At 33.1% G+C, this 22,984-nt stretch overlaps 1 protein-coding gene and 1 long non-coding RNA gene across 2 annotated transcripts; both read right to left on the bottom strand.

Moving 5' to 3' along the window:
• Positions 1-14,048: 14,048 nt before the first annotated feature.
• Positions 14,049-15,333, bottom strand: LOC114731882 (ankyrin repeat-containing protein NPR4-like). The gene is made up of 3 exons (XM_028919123.1): positions 15,276-15,333; positions 14,755-15,185; positions 14,049-14,663 (listed from the first exon to the last, which is right to left on the bottom strand). Exons 1-3 carry the CDS (start codon positions 15,331-15,333, stop codon positions 14,049-14,051), a joined length of 1,104 nt encoding a protein of 367 aa, XP_028774956.1.
• A 132-nt stretch (positions 15,334-15,465) lies between these two features.
• LOC114731887 (uncharacterized) lies at positions 15,466-17,501 on the bottom strand. The gene is made up of 3 exons (XR_003738945.1): positions 17,453-17,501; positions 15,999-16,148; positions 15,466-15,538 (listed from the first exon to the last, which is right to left on the bottom strand). It is a non-coding gene; the product is annotated as an uncharacterized LOC114731887 (long non-coding RNA).
• Positions 17,502-22,984: the final 5,483 nt, after the last annotated feature.

Raw genomic sequence — 22,984 nt, 5'->3', positions numbered from 1 at the left:
ACCGTATATAAATCTTCTACGTCTCTCCTCTTCACTGTAGTCACTAATTCTTGTAGTTTGAGAAATTGAGATACACATTGCATCCAAAGAAACAAAACAATAATTACGCTTACTAGTGGTGGCAATGGCTTGTTTACTTCTTTAGCAGCTAGCTCTCACATTTCACAAACTCTTCGCACATTGTATATCCATAGCCGTTTTCCCTACGTGTTTGTATGGTTTAAGACTTTTTTTTTTTTTGGCCAGCGGTATTGTTTACGGCATTTAATACTCTGTCCAATTGCTAATATAAAAGTTAGCTAGAGATTGAATTTGGTTCTAATGATATTATTACAATCTATTTATCTCTCATTTTTATTTATTTTTTTCAAACTAATTTGCATAACATGTATAAGCCAATAAATAATCTAATGTTATATATGAGTATGTTAGGGACATCAAATTACATTTATCATAATTAACTATTTTATTTTATTTTTTAATTTATTGAAATTATTTAAATAGCTTTTATATTAAAAATGGAAAGAAGGATATAATTGAGAAAGAAGAAACGGATAGTGATTCCATTCTCTTGCTTGGACTTGAACAAAGTCAACATATTCATCCTCATGTCATCTTGGGAGTCAAATTAAATTTAATTTAGAATGTAATATAGTGATGCAAACTAAAGTCGTTCTCTTATTAGAATCTAAAACTTAGCTAGGTCCTAAATTAACTAAAAATCAAAACTGCTAGTAAAAGAGGTTTTTTTTTTGTTTTTTATTTTAAAATAAAAAATTAAAATCTATTCTGCAAATAAATCAAAAACAATTATAAATGCTTTTTTTGGAAATTTTCTTTTATATAGAAAGAAAATGAAAAAGTGATTTAAAATTTAAGATAAAAGAAAATTACTTAAAGAAAATAGCAAATGATAAAAATTTGGATATTAGAGAAATATAAGAGAATGCTTATTGTAAAATGGAAATTGGGTTATCCTTGAATAGATGTCCTAGAACTCTAGCTACAACCGCCAATTAAAAATACCATTAAACACCAATTAGTATGCCAGATTAATGCAATTTGGTTCCCTATACCAAAAAACACTTAGACTTGAGATATTTAACAAATATCCAAATTATGAAAGAATAACATAACCACGTAGACTTCAAACACAATATATATATATATAAGTCTCAAACTGCATAATCCAATCACAATCACTAAAATTCAATCCTAAACTAAGAAATACAACCAATAATATCACAAAATTTAATCAAATAATATCAATTCCAACACAAAAAATCTATTACTTAATTAAATTAAAGGAATTGAAATAGAAAAACTCCCCTGCTTAACTCCAAGCTCAAACCCAATACTCCATATCCTCCGTCTCCAAGAAGCTCGATAAAATTAGCTACGCATGGTTTCAAATTTTGCTGACACAGATTTGAATTGCACAGTGGCCATGGGAAGGAATCAGAAACACGATGCTGTCATGCCGAAGGCAATAACGGAAGTAGAGATAGAGCTCGCCGGCGTTGATGGTTGAAGGTCGCTGCTTACTGTCCTCCTCGCGTCTCTCTGTCTCTCCACGCTGCGTACCTGACAATGAAGGCCGGGGATGATGATGCTGCGCCGATGATGGGTGGTGAGGGTGGCTCGCGTGTGGGTGTGTCTATGGTCCTCCTTTGGCTCGCGTGGGGGTGTGTCTATGGTCCTCCTTTGGCTCGCGTGTGGGTGTGTCTATGGTCCTCCTTTGGTGTCTGCGTGTGGTCATATATGTAAGGGATGCTGATGAAGAAAATCAATCCTTGCCGCCGTTCTCCCGCCTGCTCCCCCGTTCCCTTGCGTGAGAAGATGACGATGATGATGATACCCCCCAAGACCTAAATTAAAACGCAAAGTTGTACTTTTTTTTAAAAAAATAAATCTGAAGTCCTCTTTTGTGATTTTTCCAATTTCTCCAAATTGACCAAAATACCCTGCAATACCGTATAAACGTATTGTAATACCATATATCTAAATAATCATCAAAATAGTAACATTTTTACCAATTTTCTTATTAATTCATGCATTAATTCTTAATAAATATCTATTCATCAATAGCGTAATTTATAACCATTAAGCACACTAAAAGAACTCAAAAATGCATGAATTAATATATAATTATTTGAACACATCACATCACATATATGTAATTATTTTAATCACCCACAACTTAGCATAATAATATAAACTTTTTATTATTGTAAAAATTAGTATTAACGTAATTAACTGTCTGGCAAAAAATTAACGTAATTAGCTGTATGTAATTAATTATGTCGTTAAAAGTTTCTTATTATTTCGCAAACTATATCAAACATTCTTTATAATCACTTTAATTTTTGCCTTTTGAATGGTAGAAGGTGTTGGGACCATAAATGCATGGATCGTGATAAGTAACACAGTGATAAGGAAAAAAAAATCATTCTCACAGAAATTTATGTAAAAATAAAAGCCAAACAACAGACTAAGTGAATTCAACTAAGGTGAAGCAAGAAAAATTTTTGATCAGTATTAGGGATTTTGAAAACTATTTTTAAAACTAGAAATTGATAACAACAATGTATTCTTTGCCTTGAAAGATTAAAAGCGACCTAGGATTGTTTATCCGTTTTGTATATCATAACCTTCAATTTATTTCCTCTCGTGGATGTTTTATTTTAATGAAAATAAGTGTTACTCTAACATTTAAAAAGTACTTGTAAATGCCCTATCAAGTCAAGAACAAGTGTTTAATTCTATTAATTGCTCAATTTTTTGTTACAATTAATAAAATCCAATTTTAAGCTCCAATCCTAATGTGACCATGCAAAGCTGGCAAATATATCTCTGTACCAACAAAACCACCATTCAACATGCAAACTTTAAGTTCTTACACAATTTGATCCAAGTTATACACTCAATCTAACTCTCTCAAGCACCAATCAAATGAACAAAATATCTAATTAAATAGTGATCAAACACTTAGAAACATTAAGCAAAGAGTAAAATCTATATCAATAATTACAAAAATAGAGGAGTAATCAAGAATTAATCCATACAAAGATTCAAAATAAATCCAGAGCAAAGTATTTAGTTACTCGTAATCAGCCACAAGCCATAACTACAAGGGGAAATCATAGCCATAGCAAATTGGAAGAGAGGAATGGGAGGAGAAATAGAGAAACCAAGAAGATGAAGTTTCAAATCTCTTCCAAATCTTAATCCCCTGCTCCAAACTTTCCAAGCACACAAAGCTCCCAAGAATGTCCAGTAGGTGTAAAATGATGTCCAAGGTTGAAATGTGGCCTTAAAATCTAAAATTTTCATCAACACAGTTGAGCTGCGCATTTTGCTGTCAATGAATGGACCACGACGAGTTTTGCGTTGTAGATGAATTTACCTCTGTTTGAGTTGGGTTACAGGCAAGTCAAAGTGCACTACAACACACTTTGCTTCTAGAAAATTAAGTTCTTCTAACTCAAATTAAATAAGGATTTCAATCCATGTTTTGGTCTCTGATAATTCTTCTTTGATCTCCATAATGTATTCATAAAGCAACCTTGATCCTCAAATGCTTTGAAAGGCTTTCGAAGTGACTTGACATTTAATCCTTATATCAAAATATGCTTTGCAATAGAGTAACTCCATAAGCTCATAAATAACAAGGATTAAATTCCTCCAAGAGTAAGTTGAGATACTTGATGAGAGCCTTTGTCGTTCGCCTTGGGGTTCCCAATAAAAAATAAATCCAAGCAATGCAATATAGTGCAAAACTCGAGTCGTTTCACTTTGAGGAGCCTTTATTTGAAATCCTAAACAAACTAAGTATCAAAAATAAAGAATTGACTTGAAAAGGGATTGATTTTCTTTTTAGCTAACTAATTGGCAAAATTTAAAAGGATACAAAATGAGTAAATAATTTTTGGATTTTTAGTTTATAAAATGGATATGAATAAAATAAGCAAAGTGAATAAACAAGTGACAGCAAATGAAAAAGCAATCATCTAGCACAATGATTTAGGCTATCATTACTTCAATTAATTTGGGAGTTAGCTAAATTCAAAAGACTCTAAGGGCTACCTCTTAGACTCGGTTTAATTAGAATAATCAACACCAAGCCACCTTGCATATTAATTACTCACAATTAAACTGTTTCAGCACAATTAGCCAAAAAGAATCAAGGAAAAGCAATTAACATTTTTAGTCCAATAACCAAGCCACCTTGAATTACCACTGAATGTTCACAATAATTTCAAAACATAGTCTGACCCAGTACAATGTAAAGAAATTAAAGCTAATCACAGCATAATGTTAAATGCTAATCAAAGATTCTAACAACTACAACCAATCTCAATACAAATATAAACCGTTACAGCTCATTCAAACATTATAAAATTCATTCTAAGACCTAGAAATCACAATTATAATAAAAGAAGTAAAGAGTAGAAGAGCTGAAACTCCCCTTTGAAATTCTAAGTTCAAGCCATAACCATTGCTCTAGAGAATTGGAAGGATTTAGCTAAGTCCCTGTATCACTGAAGCTCCACCGTATGCTTCAATAATCACAACCATAGCAGAACAACAGTGAAGGAGCCAATGGAAGATGAAAGCTGGAGGTATCATTTCACCGTTCAAGCTCTCTGTTCTGTTTCTGTCGTGCTGTCACAGTCCTCTGGTCCTCGCTGGTTCTGTTGACGCCGAGAAGAAGAAGAAGATGAAGGCGCTGTCGTCGTTCATGCTGAATCCCTCTACTCTATTTTTTTTTTCCTTTTCGCTGACCGTTTTCAACCAGCGCCCGTCTCCTTCGTTTTCTCCCCTTGTCTTTCTCTCAGCGCCGTCCGCCCTCCCCCATTATGAAGATGGGGATCAATATTGGATATTAGGGATGGGAGCAAAACGTTGCGTTTTGCTCCCCCCTTTTATTAATATATTATTTTTTTCTTTTTTTTTAAAATCTTTCAAAAACCTGCAAAGAAAAATTCAAAGATAAGGTAGCATTAATTGTCCCAAAAAATCAATTAGTCACAATTAAATCAAAATATGACAATTTTGCCCCTATAAAATTATAATTCAAAATAAAATATATGAAATCAATTAACAATCAATTAAGACAAAAAGGAACCAATTAAGTTGATAAAACCCATATAAAAGATATCAAAAAATATAAAAATAATTGAGTTTGTCAATACTTCTCTTTGGAGTGAAGCAATCATATGACGAAGTTTTGGTTGGAGTTCTTTAGGTAAGGGGGCAATGATGTGCAACCAAAAAACATCATGCACATTTTCGTATCTTTGAGTATTCAATATATGCACAAATGCATAAAAAAAAAAACCAAAAGCTTGAGAAAAAATGTATTGAAAAATTTAGAGATTAACAAAAGGAAATGATGCTTCTTTCTTTATAATCACTTCAAATTTTACTGTTAAAAGCACATGAATAGATTTCACCCTAGTTGTATTATTTGATTGCTTACCCCTAGTCATTCAGGTTGTGTTTATCTCCAACGTGAATGCTACTAGTACCACCTCAGTCCTAAAAATAAATTACTTGTAAGGAGAAGTTTTGTTTCTCAATATAAGTCACTTATTGTATATTTAGTGCTTATTCTAATTTTACCCTTATTTAATTCTCATTATAAAGAGAGAAAGAATGGAGAAATATGAAAATGATTATTTGTAAATATAGAGACTGAGGGAAAAAATTTAACTAATAAGGGTAAAATTAAAAAATATGTCAATTTAATATATTTCTTGTTATGAGAAAACGTGTTAAAAGTGACTTATATTAAGGGTTGAAGTCCTATAATGTTCTATCCGCTTGCCAATTAGCAAACAAAAAGGAGAGAATTGCAATAGGGTTCCAAAGAAGAAACATATTCATAAAAAATCTGACAACAACTGAGTACTTGTAATGATAAGTGCTAGAGTAGAAAATGACAACAAATTTCAACTGCTCACTTGTTATTAGGATCTTCTAATAACTTGTTTTTTGTAACACCCCGAATTTTATGATTTAGGATGAGTAGAAAAGAGAAAAATTTATTAAAATTATTTATTTGCCAAATAAAGGGGGGAAAATTATGGAATAATAATTTTTAGGGTTTAGAGACATTTTGGAAAAGGTATTTCCCCAAAAAATGGCTTAAATAATTTTAATAGATAATTTTAAGAGAAGAATGGTTTATTTTCTCTGGAAATTATGGAAAAATACTTAGAGATTTATATTTAATCTGAGAATTTTAGGATAACCAGTAGTGATGGATAAGAAAAATCCATTCAGGATATTTTGGTTTAATTTCTGGATATATCTTATATTTCAAAAAAATAGGAGAAATGATAGGATTGGAGAAATAATTATGTGTGAGGTCAAGATTGGTCCAGGAACTTTGTAATACACGTGCTACCTTCTCGAATAGCCACCTGATTCACTCCTCCATGTAACAGCTGGTTACCCACGCATCTAACTCATTTCGTTCGGTGCCCAAAAGAAAAGAGAGGTAGAGCCAGAGAGTGAGAGAAGGAGAGCACGGAAGAAACTGAGTTGGTGGAGTTGGAGGAGTGACCGGAGATAGTATCCAGTGCATGCAAACCGATCAAACATTCCAGGTGAGCTCTCTAATCCTTCTCGCATCTTTATTGTCGTTAAACAGGGGCTGTTTGAGGTGTTGATGAAGGTAGAAGTTGGGTTTAGTGAGAGAAAGTTAAGGAAAGGAGAGAAGGATCGGTGGGTTCATGTTATATGGCAATATTGAAGTATATGGTGCTGGTTTTTGAGTTTGCATGTGCTGTTTTCCTTCTCTGTTTTGGTTGCCAAAAAACAGAGGTTTGTCGCTGCATGTTGATCTCATTGGTTAAGGGGGAAAAATGTTTGATGAATGTTTAATCAACTGATGTTTGTCGCTGCATGCTGATTTCGTTTCTTGTTTGAGTGGAGACCGAACTGATATATATATATATAGTTTCGATACTTGTAGCTTCAGGTTCTGTAAGTTAGGAAGAATATAATATAATATTATATGTATACACAATCTGTAGCAAAATAAAGTTTAGCTTATGGGCCTGTGTTATATGTACATATAAGTATATATCTTCTGGTTGATTTAGTGACGGGAGGTTACGGGTCTTCCAATTTTGATGTCTCTGATATGTTGATTAATGTTGCTGTCATGGGACTGAAATTTTAGAAACTAAAGTGGCGGAGATGTATGTTTATACATGGATGTATCGGGTTTTAAATGGAATGAAGAAAGATGGTGATTTTGCTGCTGAATGGAGTTGAGTTTGGGTTTTATATATTTATATAATTGCTTGAGTGTGACCGTGGGAGCTGGAATGTGAGTAGCGAGAGATATATGAGAAAGAAGGAAGTAGTGGTGTGTGAGCTGTAAATCTGGAATTTAAGTTTAAAGATTCTAAGCTAGTTATTTTAAATATTGTTCTCCAACATGAAAATTTCCAGATTTAAGTTAGCAATTGAAACAAGATGTTGAAATAAGGATTTTGAGTTGAGGGTAAAAAAATTTATTGGGATTCAAGTGTGAGTGGGGGAGTTGGAGTTTAATGGAAGGAATGATTAGGAATATAAAGAATAATGATGCGCAGCTGTTTGGTGGTGATATGAAGAATTGACTTTGGAAGCCTAGAGTTGATGTGGAAATGCTGTCTAAATAAATAAATAAATAAGAGTGTGGTTTTAGAACCTTGATACTCAAAATTTACTAGGAGCAGAACCATGTATGGTTTGTTCTTAAGGTTTTGAATGATAAGTGATGATTATGTAAGTTAATTTGTTATATGATCGAATGGTGAATAGAAATGGTTGAAGCTTGGGGACTTTTGAATTTTTAAGAGGAAAATTGATTAGAACTCTAAAATGTAAAACTTTGAACCAAGGGATATTTTGTTACAAAGTGTTGAGAAATCATTGGATTTTATTGATAAAAGAACCTATAGAATGTTGAGTGGAATGATTTAGCTATTGGCATCCAATCTGGAATTTCTCTTTTAGACTTAAAGTGAAGAATTGTATGGATTTGGAAATTACAGTATGAAGTTAATTAAGCCAAGCCAATTTTAGAAGCAAGTTAGAAGTACAAAAATAATAATTTATACTCTAGCATAGGCGCCTACGTGTTAGGTGTTTGGCATGGGAAGTGCTATAAAGTATATATTTGTGTATGTGTACACACTTTCGATTAGTAAGCTTGTAAGGCAAGGGGATAAGAGTAATTAAAGGCTAATAGAGTTGTTATATATAGTTGTTTTGGAATATGGTTAGAAATTTATCAAAGTGCTGTGACGATGATTTTCAAAACTGGAGAATAAATTTGAGATTTAATATGAAGTGTTAATAGAAAATATTTTAAAGATAGAAGACTTGTGCGTGTATATAATATATTATTTTTGACCAAGATGATTAGTTACTAAGAAAAGTAACTATTTGGGCTGAGATAAAGAGAGAAACTCTTCACAGTAAATGTATTAAATAAGAAAAATTGTCCAGGATGACCAACTATTAAGTAAGGGTAGAGATTGAAAAAGGATTGGGATTTAAAGAGAGATTTCTAATTTATAAATTTTAGTTGGATCAAGCATTGACCTACCCTTACTAAAATAATAGGTTTTGATATCTGCAAAAGCCTACCGAAGAAGCTAAGAGAAAGAAAACAAGTAAGGTTTGATTTTGAAGCAGAAGGTTCAGGTAGTAGTTTTTTCCTACCTTACACTTGTGTATGATTGCTGCATGTCTGTTTGTGCCATATTGCTTTTCTAAAGCATGAGAACATGTAATCCTTAATTCCTTGCATGGATTATTTAGCCGTGTTCACGTGTAGCTGATAGACATGGGGCAGTGATTGCCAATTATTTGCGCATTATTTATTCAACTTGTCTATCTGTCATTGCGCATAAATGCTTAATTGCATTAGCTTGCAAGGTTATGTTCCACTTTGGCTTGTTTTGCATGCTTTATGTAATCTGCACATTTGTTGGATGGAAATTACTACTATGGGGATTCGTTCGAATCTCACTCTCCCTTCCTATATTATACAGCTAGAGCAAGTAATTCCAAGAGTAAGGAGGTCATAAGTGCTGAAGGTGGGCTTGTATGAAGAGCAGGAATGCCTGCTGCTTTTGTACCTATAGAATAATTATTTTGATATTTAATTATCTGACTTATTAGATGTTTAAGAGCAAGTAACCCCCACTTACTAGTAATTATACTATTTTGTATCCTTCTTTAAGGGAGTGTGTACTTTCAGTGCTCAGGTAAGGGTTATTGTCCTGAATAACCAGGGTAGTAACTTATATAATAGTAGTATTATTTTAAATCTGTGTGCCTGTCATGTGTGCTTCAGAAGTAGGGTTCAAGTGTGTGAATCACTCGTCAGTATTTATATAAATATATAAAAAAATTTTTGTCATTTTCTATAATAGAACACTGGCGTCTAGTGATCCACAGATGTTAAGTGGACCCTACTGGTATATAGAAAGTTAGGTGTTGCATTTTTAAAACTTCACTATAATTTTTCCAACAACAAAATTCTGAGGTAGATGGTTTGCAGTAACTAGTAAGTATTGTCTTTGCAATGCTAGAAGTCAACTGCTAATCTGGCTTCTCTCTTTTACCCCTTCCCATCTGCTACCATCCTTTACCCGAAACTACATCATTTTGGTGGAGTTTAGGTGAGGTGAAACCTTTTTTTTTGGGTCAAATCAGCATATAATATCCTAAAGTGTCTTTTTAGTATCACTTAGTATCTTGAAATATTTTTTTAATATCGCCCATTATTCTAAAATAATTTTTTGCTCAGTCAGAGCCCTAAAATATTTTTTCTATGAAATCTAGTATTTGGTTTCTAGCATACTGAAGTATTTTTTTTCAGTACCACATAATTTTTGGTTCAATCAAAGCCCTAAAATATTTTTCCTATAACACCTAGTATCCAGCTTTTAGCACATTGAAATATTTTTATTAGTACCATGTTGTATTCTCTTTTTTTTTTTTTCAATACCACCCAATATTCTAAAATAATGTTTGATCCAGTCCAAGCCCTAAAATTTTTTTCTGTAACACCCAGTGTCTAGCTTCCTGCATGTTAAAGTATTTTTCAGTAACACCTAGTATCCCAAATTAATTTTTAGTGCATTCAATACCCTACAATATTGCACCAAAAAATATTTGAAGAAACTAAGCGCCAATTAAAAAATGTCTTTGGATACTACATGATATTAAGAAAATATTTCAGTGTGCTAAAAGTCATATACTATGTGTCAAAGAGAAAATATTTCAAGACTCTGATGGGATCACAAATTATTTTAGAATACTAGGTGATGCTGAAAAATATATTTTAAGAGACTAAGTGATACCAAAATAATATTTTAGAATATTAGATATTTATTTACAAAAAGTACCACCTCAACTAAACTACACCAAAACGTTGCAGTTTCAGACAAAGAAGGGTAATGGATGGGAAGGGATCAAGGAGAGAAGCCGCATCCCTTTTTAACTCCCCAACCGTGAGTAATAAGGCAATTCAACCACTTGATGTAAAGGGTCTTATATTTAAGACTGGAGGAGTACTATAATTCCCAATGACCATGCCGTACTAGCCTACTGTTCCAGAATTATTAACGTCATTTTTGGGGAGTTGGTTTATTTTATTTTTTTTCCTTTTATGAATAATAAAACGGAAATTTCATTCATGATCGAAGGTAAACAATGCAGAGATCAGAGGAAAAAAATCAGTAATTTCATGGCTCTGTTTAATTAGTTAGATTTTACATTCTCTATATGCAAAATCTGTAAAAACAACCTAAAATTTTGATGGTATCATCAATGGTATCTTGAAAGGAATGATTATTGGCTTGATTCTAGAGAAAAAGGTTGATGGCTCCTGCCCAATCGCAACATGCTTCCACTTTCCTGATTCCCGGATTCCAACAGAATTCTAGACCATTTGTAACTCCTAGCATCTCAGCTGGTAGGAGGATATATATTCACTCGGGTTGAGTTCTGTTTCAAGATGATTGTTGTTTTAGGCTTTCAAGAAAATATAAAGTTTTTTCACAATATAATTTAATTTCATCCTCCAATAAATTAGGAGTGTTTATTTTAATCATCATAATAATATCCCTCTTTTTCAAATTATGATAAGTCTTTTTGAGAAACATTTTCGTTCCATGTTATATGTCTTTCTAGAAGTGTAAAGAAGTATTTACTCGGTGGCAAAAAAAAAAAAAAGGAAGCATTTACTAATACTATTTTGATATATCCTTGTTTGCTTCAATGACTTTAATTTATTCATCACGTTAACTAAGGATAAATTTGGTAATGTAGTCAATAGTCTCTATAGTTTTTGTCAATTTTTTTCTGATAAGTTGTACTGTGAGTGTTCTTTTGGTCTTCTTTACGTTTCTTGGTTTTGGCTATTCGCGCGTACTATGATTTTTTTTGGTGTGATTAATAATATACATCCTGTTTTTGGTTTAAAAAAAAACTTCAGTATTACAAGATTTATATTTTAAAATAGAGGAAGTATAAGGATTTAATAAGAGATTATCAACTCTATTTATTACTCCTTCTTCTCCATATTATAAGAAGTATTTTAGAAGAAAATTTTGGTTCAAAATATAAGATATTGATGGAGTAATTAATAATAGTTTTTCACTTTTAGCTTTTATCGCAAAAAGGAAGACAGTTTTAAATGAAGAAGAGAGATTAAAGAGTTTCCCAATCTCAATCTTTAATAAGAATAGAATAGGTAACCTTTATTAATTTAAAACATATTTAATGATTTAATCAACATTACTTCGTTTGCCAGAAAGCTTAACTAATGTGTTGCATTATGAACCGGAAGAATTATAAACATTGCATGTGTGTAAATGTCCATCACTCTTAACTCTTAGGATTATTTAGCTTAAATGTTCTTGTGGTTAATGTGATTATATTCTTCTTTATTTCTTTGTGATCATAGGCAAAAACAAAAAGTTGAAGTCATGTGCATTGGCCCGGGGGGGGACAAGAAAACTCAATTGTTTTCTCTCCCAATTTCGTCTTACTATTCCGTCTACTCTCTTGCTCTCTGATTTTGGGAACATTAGGGTATTTACGCATAACTCCAAATTAAAGTGACAATTACTTTAAAATGAAGGGGAGATCGTTAGATCTCGTGTAAACGAGAGGATGAGAAAAAGTTGTTCTCGTAGAAAAGGTGCTGTTCCCCAAGAAAATAATTTCACTACCCTTGTGCGTACACATGCGCTTGGCCCTCATGCATGTGTAATGGCCATAAAGAGCTTGAACGACTTGATGTACGGTGATAGTGACCACACAATAGTAACTGTGGGGGCCTTCTGATCTGCCATGCATGCGATGGCTATATGAGGAGACGACGCGCGTCGTCACTAAAACAAGCTTCAGCGGCGACAAAAGAGTCGCCGCTGAAGCCACAATCAGCGGCGACATTAGTCGCCACTGATTCTTATGTTTTGGTGGCGACTCTTTCCCGTGGTAAACTCTCACCTTTCAGCGGCGACGAAAAGTCGCCGCTGATATGACTTTCAGCGGCGACTATTTTTGTCGCCGCTGATAAGTTTCAGCCACGGCCGCTACGGCGATGACCTGGCGGCGACAAAATGTCGCCGCTGAAACTTTTCAACGGCGACTTTGGGACTTTCAGCGGCGACTTTTGTCACCGCTGAAGGTCGAATTTTTTGTAGTGCGCTTTGGTCACGAGATACGAATCTTCTCTCTCTCTCTGTCACACACCCAGATTGTGATTTGCCATATTAATTAATTGAAGATTGTAATAAATCTTATATATTAATGATTTTAATATCATAAATTTGAATTTAAAAAAGTTGGCAAAAAATTTGAATTTTAAAAAAATTAAACTCTAGCTTTTTGCACCATTGAAATTTGAGAAAATGATAGTCAAATTTAAAAATTTATAAATAGTTATCTGAATAATAAAAACATCCATTTTAATCATATAGATATAAATAAGAATTTCAAAGTTTATTAAAATGATCATATTGTCCTTTTTAATTTTCTAAAAAACCTGTTATTAACAACTCTATAATTTCATGACGCTATCTGGTTGGATAATTAGCAGTACTTTTTACATTCTCCATTTATGCGAAACTTATGAAAACAGTCATCAATGGTTCCTTGAAAGGAATGATCATTAGCAGCTTGATTTTTGAGGCTTTTAATTTGACGGGGTACTCTCTCTCACACACACACACACAGCCAAGGAATGACCGTAATTTTTTGTGATATTAATTCATTGAAAATTTAAAAAAAGAATATAAAGTTTTCTGTTTTATTGCATGGATGATTTTGATCTCTTAAATCTGAATTTAAAAAATCTCAACCATAACTTTATTTCTTATTATTGATGAAAAAAGGGCTCATGAATGCAATTAAACTTTTTATTAATTTAAATTTAAATTGTTCGACCTTATTTGGATTCAAACTATAATAGGCCCATATGTATTCCTGCTATAGTCACAACATTATCAATGTTCGTGCATGGTGCTTTAGATGATAAGATTCAAAGGGATCAGAAATTCTTGTCCAACAGAAATACATGAAGTAATAAGATGTGAAGTGCGTGCTTACATAGATCTTGGTAAAACAAAACCTAATATTGGAAACAAGTTAGACCCTAGATCAGTCAACAACTGTTGGAGGGACTTCCATGATTCTTTAAAATTGCTCTTAATCTTAGTTACAAAGTACCATCGGCCCATCTTATGTATTAGGTCCATGTGACTCCTTTGGTTTGGTTTGGGCCCATTTCATCGTCTGATTTGTTCCCGTTAAAAATAAATAATTCATCCGCACATACATAGCCAAGTCTTGTCAATTAATTAATCTAATTAATTTGAGATAACTACATCAATATATATATATATATATATACGTTCTGAATATAAATAATTGCATTGTTACCCGATTGAGCCTCAAGAGAAAAATTTTTATTCAACAGAAAATAATACATATATAGTAAGATGCGAATAAATTACATGCACAGCTCATGGCCAATTCTTTTCCTTCTTGAAGAGGCCTGGACCATAAGTAGACCAGAATACTTCAACAAGAAGAGGGAATTGTAATAATACAAAGAGGGTTACAGGAACACTAGCAAGTAGAGGAACAGGAAGAATAACCCATAAACTTGATGAGTGATATTGCAACATGATCATTATTGTTGCTGAAAAGGCAATCATCATAGTTGCAATAGACAGAAACAGTGTAGAAAGACCTATTATCAATTTTCTGGGTAACGAGAAAAGGAAGTCTTCATCTGCATAGCGTGACGTGAGGATTCCCAAAAATGTGAGCACAGAAGTTGTGGAAGAAAACAAAGAAAGTGCATCTGAAATTAAAAAGACTTTAAATAGCTTCTCCTTCATAAACATTGGGTACCCTGAATTCTGATTGTTCCCTCCGGGAATTGTTAAAGCTGCAGCAAACATGATGGTAACAATTAGAGCCCCAATAACTGAGCAAGAAGACGCTGTTTCCTTCATCCATTTTTCTCCATCAGCCCTTAGCTCTTTGTGGTTTTTTTTGAAATACTCTAGAGGCGTCAACCAGTCCTTGTTTAGAACTAGCCTCTCTCCAGTATCCGCCAGATCCTTGACGGCCTATGTTTACAAGAAAAATAAATACATAATAAGTAATTAATAAAAGACACAATATCGAAGGAAAGAGCATTAAATTTCACTTCTAACTAACCTTGAACCATTGCATCTCTCTTTGCATCTGCAATGCAGCACCAGAGATGCGGTCAAGGTAGAAAGAAGGAGCTAACATGGCTGCCACATGCAGCAAGGTATTTGAGTTCTCGCAATCAAGTAATGTCGCCGCCACATTGTTAAAGCGAAAACCACGGAGGAGGTTGAAAATCTCAGCTCTACGAAATTTAACAGCATCGAAGACAATGGGCAAGTCTGGCCCACCAAAAGTAATTAGCGTTATCAATTCTGTGTTTGCATTCCTTACTCGCAACAAAAACTCGACATTCTCATTTCGACATGCAGACATCAGTGCTTTTCCAACCATTTTCTTCTTTTCTTTATCCAAATATATCAGATTCTCACAAACTAAGTTTAGAATTTCAGCTGCTCGTGCATGCTGTAGCTTCATCTCATATATTTTCTTGATTCCTGCACCATTGGCAAATCAAATAGAATTAAAATATTAAGGGCATCCAATTTAAGTTCTGGGGAAACTTTTTGCTATACTTACATACATACCTAACAAATTATAGATGCTGGAGATGGGCCAATGGAATAGACCTAGGCCTGTTGACATGGATTTTAATGAATAAATTGAAAAACGTAACTTTACTTTACATTGTATAATCTATGTTCTATAATAATAGTCATATAATATTACTTAATTTCATCTTCTAAAGTCAGAGAGAATTTTGTACCTTGACCAGGTTGGTTGCTCTCGCCTTCTTGCTGAATATCTACGCAGAAATGCCCAGTGGTTGTGGTTGATGGTATTTTGACATCTTCCACCCAAATGTGATCAAAGAAATGGAACACATAAGCTTCTTCGAATAATATTGCAATAAATAACTAGAAAGCACAAGTAAATTACGTAAATAGTATCAATTAATTGCCGCCGCCACCTAATAAATTGAGGGATTGTTTGTATGAAACATAAAGTCAGAAATAATAATAAAGTCAGAGATAATATTTTCCAATAAATTGAGGGTCAATTGCATAAATTGTATTTTTGGAATTTTGCCAACATTATTTTTGGAAATACTTCATAAATGTTTCACCAAATTTTCAAAGAGCCTTAGTAGATGAATACCAGTGGCAGTTAAAATAACTTCATCTTCACCATCTTTATCCTCATCATCATAATTCACCATTTTGGCTAGTGTATAATTAAAATGATCAAACAACATAAAAAAAATTGTAGGGAAAAACAGAGAGTAGTAGAAAGTAATAACATGCACTGACAGTGATACGGCCATCGCTTCCAGAACGGAAGTTGACTTGTGTTCAGAGACTTAGGAAGATAGCGTGCAATATTCCGAATTGTTGGGTCCTTGTTTATGTCAGTAGCAAAAAGCAGCTCCTTGCATCGTTGGAGCAAATCCAAGGCAATATCTATTTATGCACCAACATCATATAGTATCAGAAATGGAAAAAAGCCACATGCATAAACTGACGGGGGAAAATGAAAAGGGTAAAATGACATTTTTGTCTTGAAAGTTTTCGGTGACCAATTTGTACTGAGGTGGATCTGTGATATTAAATATTATGTCACATAACGTGCCACATCATCACAATCCTTACTGGAAAAAAATAAAAGAAACCTTTCCCCTGCATCATTATCATCAGTCCCATAAAAAAACTTTAAACCCTGATCAACACTTAGCCAATATGAGAAGAAAAAACGAATCTAGATACTCGCGCCCCTGCATCATTATCATCAGTCCCATAAAAAATTTTTAAACCCAGATCAACAGTTAACCAATATGAGAAGAAAAACGAATCTAGAAAAATGCAAATCTCTACCCTTCATCATCATCATCCGCATCCATGGAGAATTTTAGTTTAGAGCATTCCATGGCTTCTTCATCTTCTTTCTAGATATTCGCGCCCCTGCTCTTAGTTATTCTCACCATCCTCCTCGACAACCTACAGCAACCTTCGTATCTTTGCTCTTAATTGCTTCAGGAGACTCAAGTCTCGACTAATTGGAGTACTTCAAAATGCCATTCATACGGGAGACTCAAGCATGTCATAGAGAAAATTTAAGATCATCAAAGAGACTCTGGCATAGCATCAGTGTCGGCCAAATTTTCACACAGCAATGGCAGTTTGGATTGATTATGATATTTATGGGTATCTTCAGCTCTTCACAGTACCTCTCCAAATACTCAAGCCTCACTATGACCAACTTCATTAATTAAAATCAACCAAAAGATCACAATAGATTTTGAAATCCAAATTCAAAACCGAACAGCAAACATGAATATAAACCCAGAAATATTAAAAAAAAAATATAAAACCAGAACAAGAGGTTGAACAGTGAGGGATGAAGGTAAGCCCAGAAATATTCAGGTCTACATTTGTTTTTGGGTTCTTCCCATAGAACGTGTGGTGGAGGAGCAAGAAGATAGGGACAGGTTTGGTATTTCCTTTTTATTATGTGGCGTACTATTCCATATGGTAGGACCACCCCAAAACAAATTGGTAAACTAACAGTTGACCGTTTAACTCCGTTGAAATATGACGACATTCTACGAGTTTGTCACTTCCGGAACCACATTACCTCAAAATATTTTTGGATACCCACAGTTCCTTCGTGAAAACTTTCGGGGCTAAAATATACCTTAACCCGAAAATGAAACACATAAATTATTATGCTGCGTATAAAATTATTTATCTAACAGTAGTTATGTTACCTAATTCTCCAAGGCTCAAACAGCAGCGGAGGAACTGAGGCCCCACAGTGCGGTCTTCTGCTGGTTTGAAGACTTGCAAAGGAGTGACTGAATAAAGATGACGTCCCATTTTCTTGTGGCCAGATAAAAAAGCCGAGTTAACAGGAATCTCCCAATCTTTTTGAGTTGGAATTTCAAGTGCCTTTTTATTTTTGTTGATCAAGCATGTTGCAACCGGGATGACTTCACTATGCGAAGCAGCTATTGCAAGTGGAGTATTGCCATAGTAAGCATCGCGTATCTCCAGATATTCTTCTGGAACTAATCTCACCAACTCCTCTACTATGCCCAGATGCCCAAACTTTGCAGCCACGTGAAGAGGTGTTTCGCCCATTGACGTGGCAAAATCTACGTTCAATACCTTAGGATGGCGATCAATGATTGCTTTCACAGTCGACCAGTTGTTTTCAGCTATGGCCTTGTGCAGAATACTCATCTCTAATTCTTCTGCCCCCGTTAACACTGTACGTAATCACCACTCAATTATATTTTGAGTAGGAGGGCAATAAGAGAATAGTCAGTAGACTTACAAACAAAGAAGGGCCATATTTTTTGAGACACTAATAACTATATATATATAGTGCTCTTTCCATCTCTAATTATAAGAGCCATTTTTTGGAATGTATGGTTGGTGTCCCTAATTATTTTAAAAACCTTTTTAAAGTTATAGGAATATGTTTTCACACATATAGCCCTAGGAATAATGACAATTCACGTATATATATAAATCTCTAGACATGATTAGCTAGGGCACTGACCAGGTGGTGAGGGAGGAAGTGGTGTTGCATAGTAGGTACTATGGAGAGTGTCCCACGCAAGCTTGGCTTCAGACACGCTTCCTATACGAGAGTGATTGTGAGCCCCACAAGAGATACGAATGACGTGTAATGCTGCGGCATTCTTTCTTGTCCATTTCGCAAAATCTTCCCAAAGTTTTTCGTCTGGTCTTGCGCTGCTATTCGTCACTTCCCAAAGATCTTGAGATATCAGATAGTTCTTAACCCATTTGAACCAATGAAAACGGCTTTTTCTCGTGAGTGGCTCTGCAACTATGTCGTTAAAATTGCGCCTCTCTTCCATGGCTCAATTAACCAAAGCTGTTACGTTGCAGACGGCGAAAATTTGAGCCTCCTAATCAACACAAAATAATATTAATAATAAATAAAATGGATTGTTTTTTGGAATATTTTCACATGATATGATTATGGCAAAATAATGCAGGTTGCAAAGTAAGCGCTAATTGCAAGATTGTCAAACTCACGAGTTTAAACAAACTCGTGAGAATGAAATAAACTCAGATTGTAAACTCAAATGGTGAACTCATAAGAGTTTACTTTTATTAATAAACTGGTATTAAAAATATATAATCAAATAATTAATATATGAAAAATGAGAACTATTTTATATAAAAATATTTTAAATTTAAATAATTCAAATTATATCCATCAATGTCATAATTTGTCACATTCAACAAAAAAATTTCTACAAAATTCATATATAAAGTCACCAAATATAATTAAATTTAAAAATTTAGTATAAGTTTAAGAGCGAGTTGACATGATTTTGTAAGCTTAAAACGTAAAAATAGTAAACTCGGTAAACGAACTCGTGAGTTTAACTGAGTTTATAGTTATCACGAGTTTAAAAGTGAATCAACACAATTTTGTTAGCTAAAAATGTAAAAATATTAAAGTTGGAGAGTCAACTCATAAGTTTGACAACCATGGCTAATTGTTGACCAACAAAGAAAATGGAAGCTTTAATCATGCCTCTAATTTCCAAACGGACTTTCAAAATTTAAATTTGATATCTTTGGACATGACGATCAGAACCTAATAATATGGGTTTATTGGGATTAGATGAAAAAAAATAACTTTTTAATTTAATTTTTAAAAAAATTATATTGGGTAAAAATCAAATTAAGTGATATAAATTATGTATAGATAAGATTTTATAAATGTTGGTTTCCAAAAATTAGATTAAGTAAAAAATTATTTAAATTGTGATTAAATAAAAATGAGTTTAGTTTGTTCAATTATCAAAATAGATATAAATTTTATTAAACAATAAAAAACGATAAAAGAATAAATTTAAATAATACAATAAATTTGAATTATTTTAATATGAAAAATGAAATTTAATTACCAAAATATATTTTAAAATCTTAAGTTATACTGCCCTCTAGTCTTTAATATAAGATCTTATTTAACTTTTATTTTATTTTTAAATATAAGATCTCAATTTGTTTTGTCTTTCATATTTATATATTTTTTTTCTAAGACAGTTCTTCTAAATTTTAATGATAGTAGTTCTAGTCCTTATAAGAATAGTAATTCTAACAACCACATTTGATTAGTAAAAATATTTTAGGAAAAATAACACCTATTTATTACAAATTAGTTAATTAACTTTTATAATTAGAATCCGAAGCAATAGGAAAGAAATGTTAAGAATCTCGGGATGGAATCAAGGAAGAACAAAACGCACAATTAATTTTGGCAATCGAATAAGAGAACCCCGAAACCTTACCGGTGAGGGTCGTGGAGGGGAATCGACCAATAATGCAAGATGCTTAGATATGCGCACGCGAAATCGAACACGCGACGATGCGAGTGGTCAGAAGGCTTAGATTGATGGGTAAGTGGAGGACCCCAAGCCAGTGGGTTGGGAACAGCAAAAGGGAACTAACCAACCATCGGCTTCTCCGTCATTATGTGCATCACTGGACTAACTGCTACTACATTACAAACGATGCATTTAGGGTCCCAGCACTGGACGGCACTCAGGGTGAAGACGCAACGGATGTGATAGTGAAGATCCAACGGACGTCACAGTAGAGAGGCTGCAACGTTCTGCTTTCCAGCAGAGGAGAGGAGAATGAGCGTGAAAGACTTTCCAAACCGAGAGAACGAGAGCTAATGAGGGAAAGAGAGAGAAAAATTATTCATCTGACACAACCATGACCTCTTAAATCAGGATACCAAACTTATTAGGTTTGAATGGTTTATATTTAAGGAAAAATTTCAATTAAGGAGCGCAGAAGAGAATTTACATCAATAAACTCTCAAAACATTCTGAAATATCACTGCAAGACTAAGGGACTAAATTGGAATTAAAATTTAGAGTAAGATTACAATAATACCCCTCCCTTTTATTTTATTAAAAAATAAATATTAATGGACGCCACTATTCTGGCCACCGGAGGTCGAAGGTCCGGCCATCGTCGCTCAGGAAGCTGCCATTGGGGATTGGACCTCTGATGGTCGTTACTGTAGCTCTGGTGGCCGAAATTTTTTTTTATTTAAAAAAAGGTGACCAAGGAAGGGTTTAAACCCATGATCTCTTGGCACACCAAAAGTGTTGTAACCATCAAACCAAGCAAACCATTCAATCATATGATGCAAATAAAAATATATATAACAAAACAAACGCAATTGTCCAAATATAAGTAAACAAGTGAAATTTTCGACGACTTACAAGTGGAATTCAGCAATTTATAACAAAAATTAAGCAATTTACAAATAACATAATAGAATTCATAACCCCAAATGTAAGTATTTAAATGCAAATGAGCAAGTGAAATTTAAGGATTTACAATAATAATTTATGGATTTACAACCCAAATTTGGCAAACACAAGAGAATTCACAACCCAACATGTAAGTGTTTGAGTGTACGTAAACAAGTGAAATTTGACGATTTATAAGTGAAATTCAGCAATTTGCAACAAAAATTAGGCAATTTACAAATAACATAATAGAAGTCACAATCCCAAATGCAAGTGTTTAAGTGTAAATGAGCAAGTGAAATCTGAAGATTTACAACAAGAGTTTATGGATTTGCAAGTGAAATTCGACAATTTACAATAAAAATTAGGCAATTTACAAATAACATAATAGAACTCACAATCTCAAATGCAAGTGTTTAAGTGTAAATAAGCAAATGAAATTTGAAAATTTACAACAAAAGTTTATAGATTTGCAAGAGAAATTTGACAATTTACAAGTGAAATTCGATAATTTTACTTGCTCATTTGCACTTAAATACTTGCATTTGGGGTTATAAATTCTATTATGTTATTTGTAAATTGTCTAATTTTTGTTGTAAATTACTGAATTTCACTTGTAAATCGTCGAATTTTATTAACAATTACACTCAAACACTTACATTTTGAGTTGTGAATTCTCTTGTGTTTGCGAAATTTGGATTGTAAATCCGTAAACTTTTATTGTAATCTTCAAATTTCACTTGCTCATTTGGATTTAAATACTTGCATTTGGGATTATGAATTCTATTATGTTATTTGTAGATTGCCTAATTGTTGTTGTAAATTAATGAATTTCACTTGTAAATCGTTAAATTTCACTTGTTCATTTATATTTGGACAGTTGTTTTTGTTTTGTTATATATATTTTTATTTGCATCATATGGTTGAATGACTTGCTTGGCTTGGTGGTTACAATATTTTTGGTGTGCCAAGGGGTCATGGGTTCAAACCTTCCCTTAACCACCTTGTTTTAAACAAAAACAATTCCCGCCACCGGAACTACAGTAACGGCCACAGGATGTCCAATCCTGAGCACTGGTGGGCGGATCTCCGACCTCCAATGATCGAAACAGTGGCGTCCGTTAATATTTATTTTTTAATAAAATAAAAAGGAGGAGGTATTATTGTAATCTTACTCTAAATTTTTATGAATAGTAAAACAGAAACTTGGTTCACAAACGAAGGCAAAGAATATTGATTCTATTTATGGGCTTTGTATTCCAAAAAAGTGTAATATTTTATAAGTTTTAATTTAAATTTATCTTAATAATTAATGAGTATTTTTTTAATTTTACAGTGAGTTAGGGTGTAATTTTAACAACTAAATTTATTTTAAGAGGTACTGAACACAATAAAGTTTATTTGGGTGCAAAAATATATATAAAGTTGTCAAAAAAGAACATCTAGCATCGCATCATTAATGTTTGTCAGTTTATCTTTAGTGGGACTCAAGAAGTTAGTTTTAAAGTGCATTTTTAATAACAAAGTTTACATTAAAGAATATTGGGTACCATAAAATTTTCTTGTATACACAAATATTCATAAATTTTCTAAACGAGGGGAAAAGACAGAATTTGTCAACTCCTATGAACGTAAATTAACTTTATTCATCTTTCTCTTATTATAATCAACACGCATATGTCATGTCGTTCTCTTGGTTTCCAAACCTTTTATATATACTCACTCGAGGCGCTGTTTTTCCAAGCCTTTTTATATCCTTATAGCTCTTGAATCAGATTTTTAACAACGGAAAAAAAAAAAGATAGTATTTGAGCGTAAATCAAACCATAATTTTTATACAAAATACTACCTCCAATTCTAATAACAAGAGCTAGTTCACTAATTTAAAAAGACTAAGAAAATAAGTTAAGTTAGTTATTTATAATAAATAGGTATTGTTTTTTGGGTTAAGCTGCAATTTTAACAATAAAGTTTTCCCGAAAGAGC

Source organism: Neltuma alba, unplaced genomic scaffold (assembly GCF_004799145.2).
Source record: "Neltuma alba isolate B1F8T4 unplaced genomic scaffold, ASM479914v2 tig00012859_pilon, whole genome shotgun sequence".
Classification (NCBI taxonomy): Eukaryota; Viridiplantae; Streptophyta; class Magnoliopsida; order Fabales; family Fabaceae; genus Neltuma; species Neltuma alba.
Note: the sequence above shows the minus strand (reverse complement) of the source record. Positions and strands in the feature narration are given on the sequence as shown.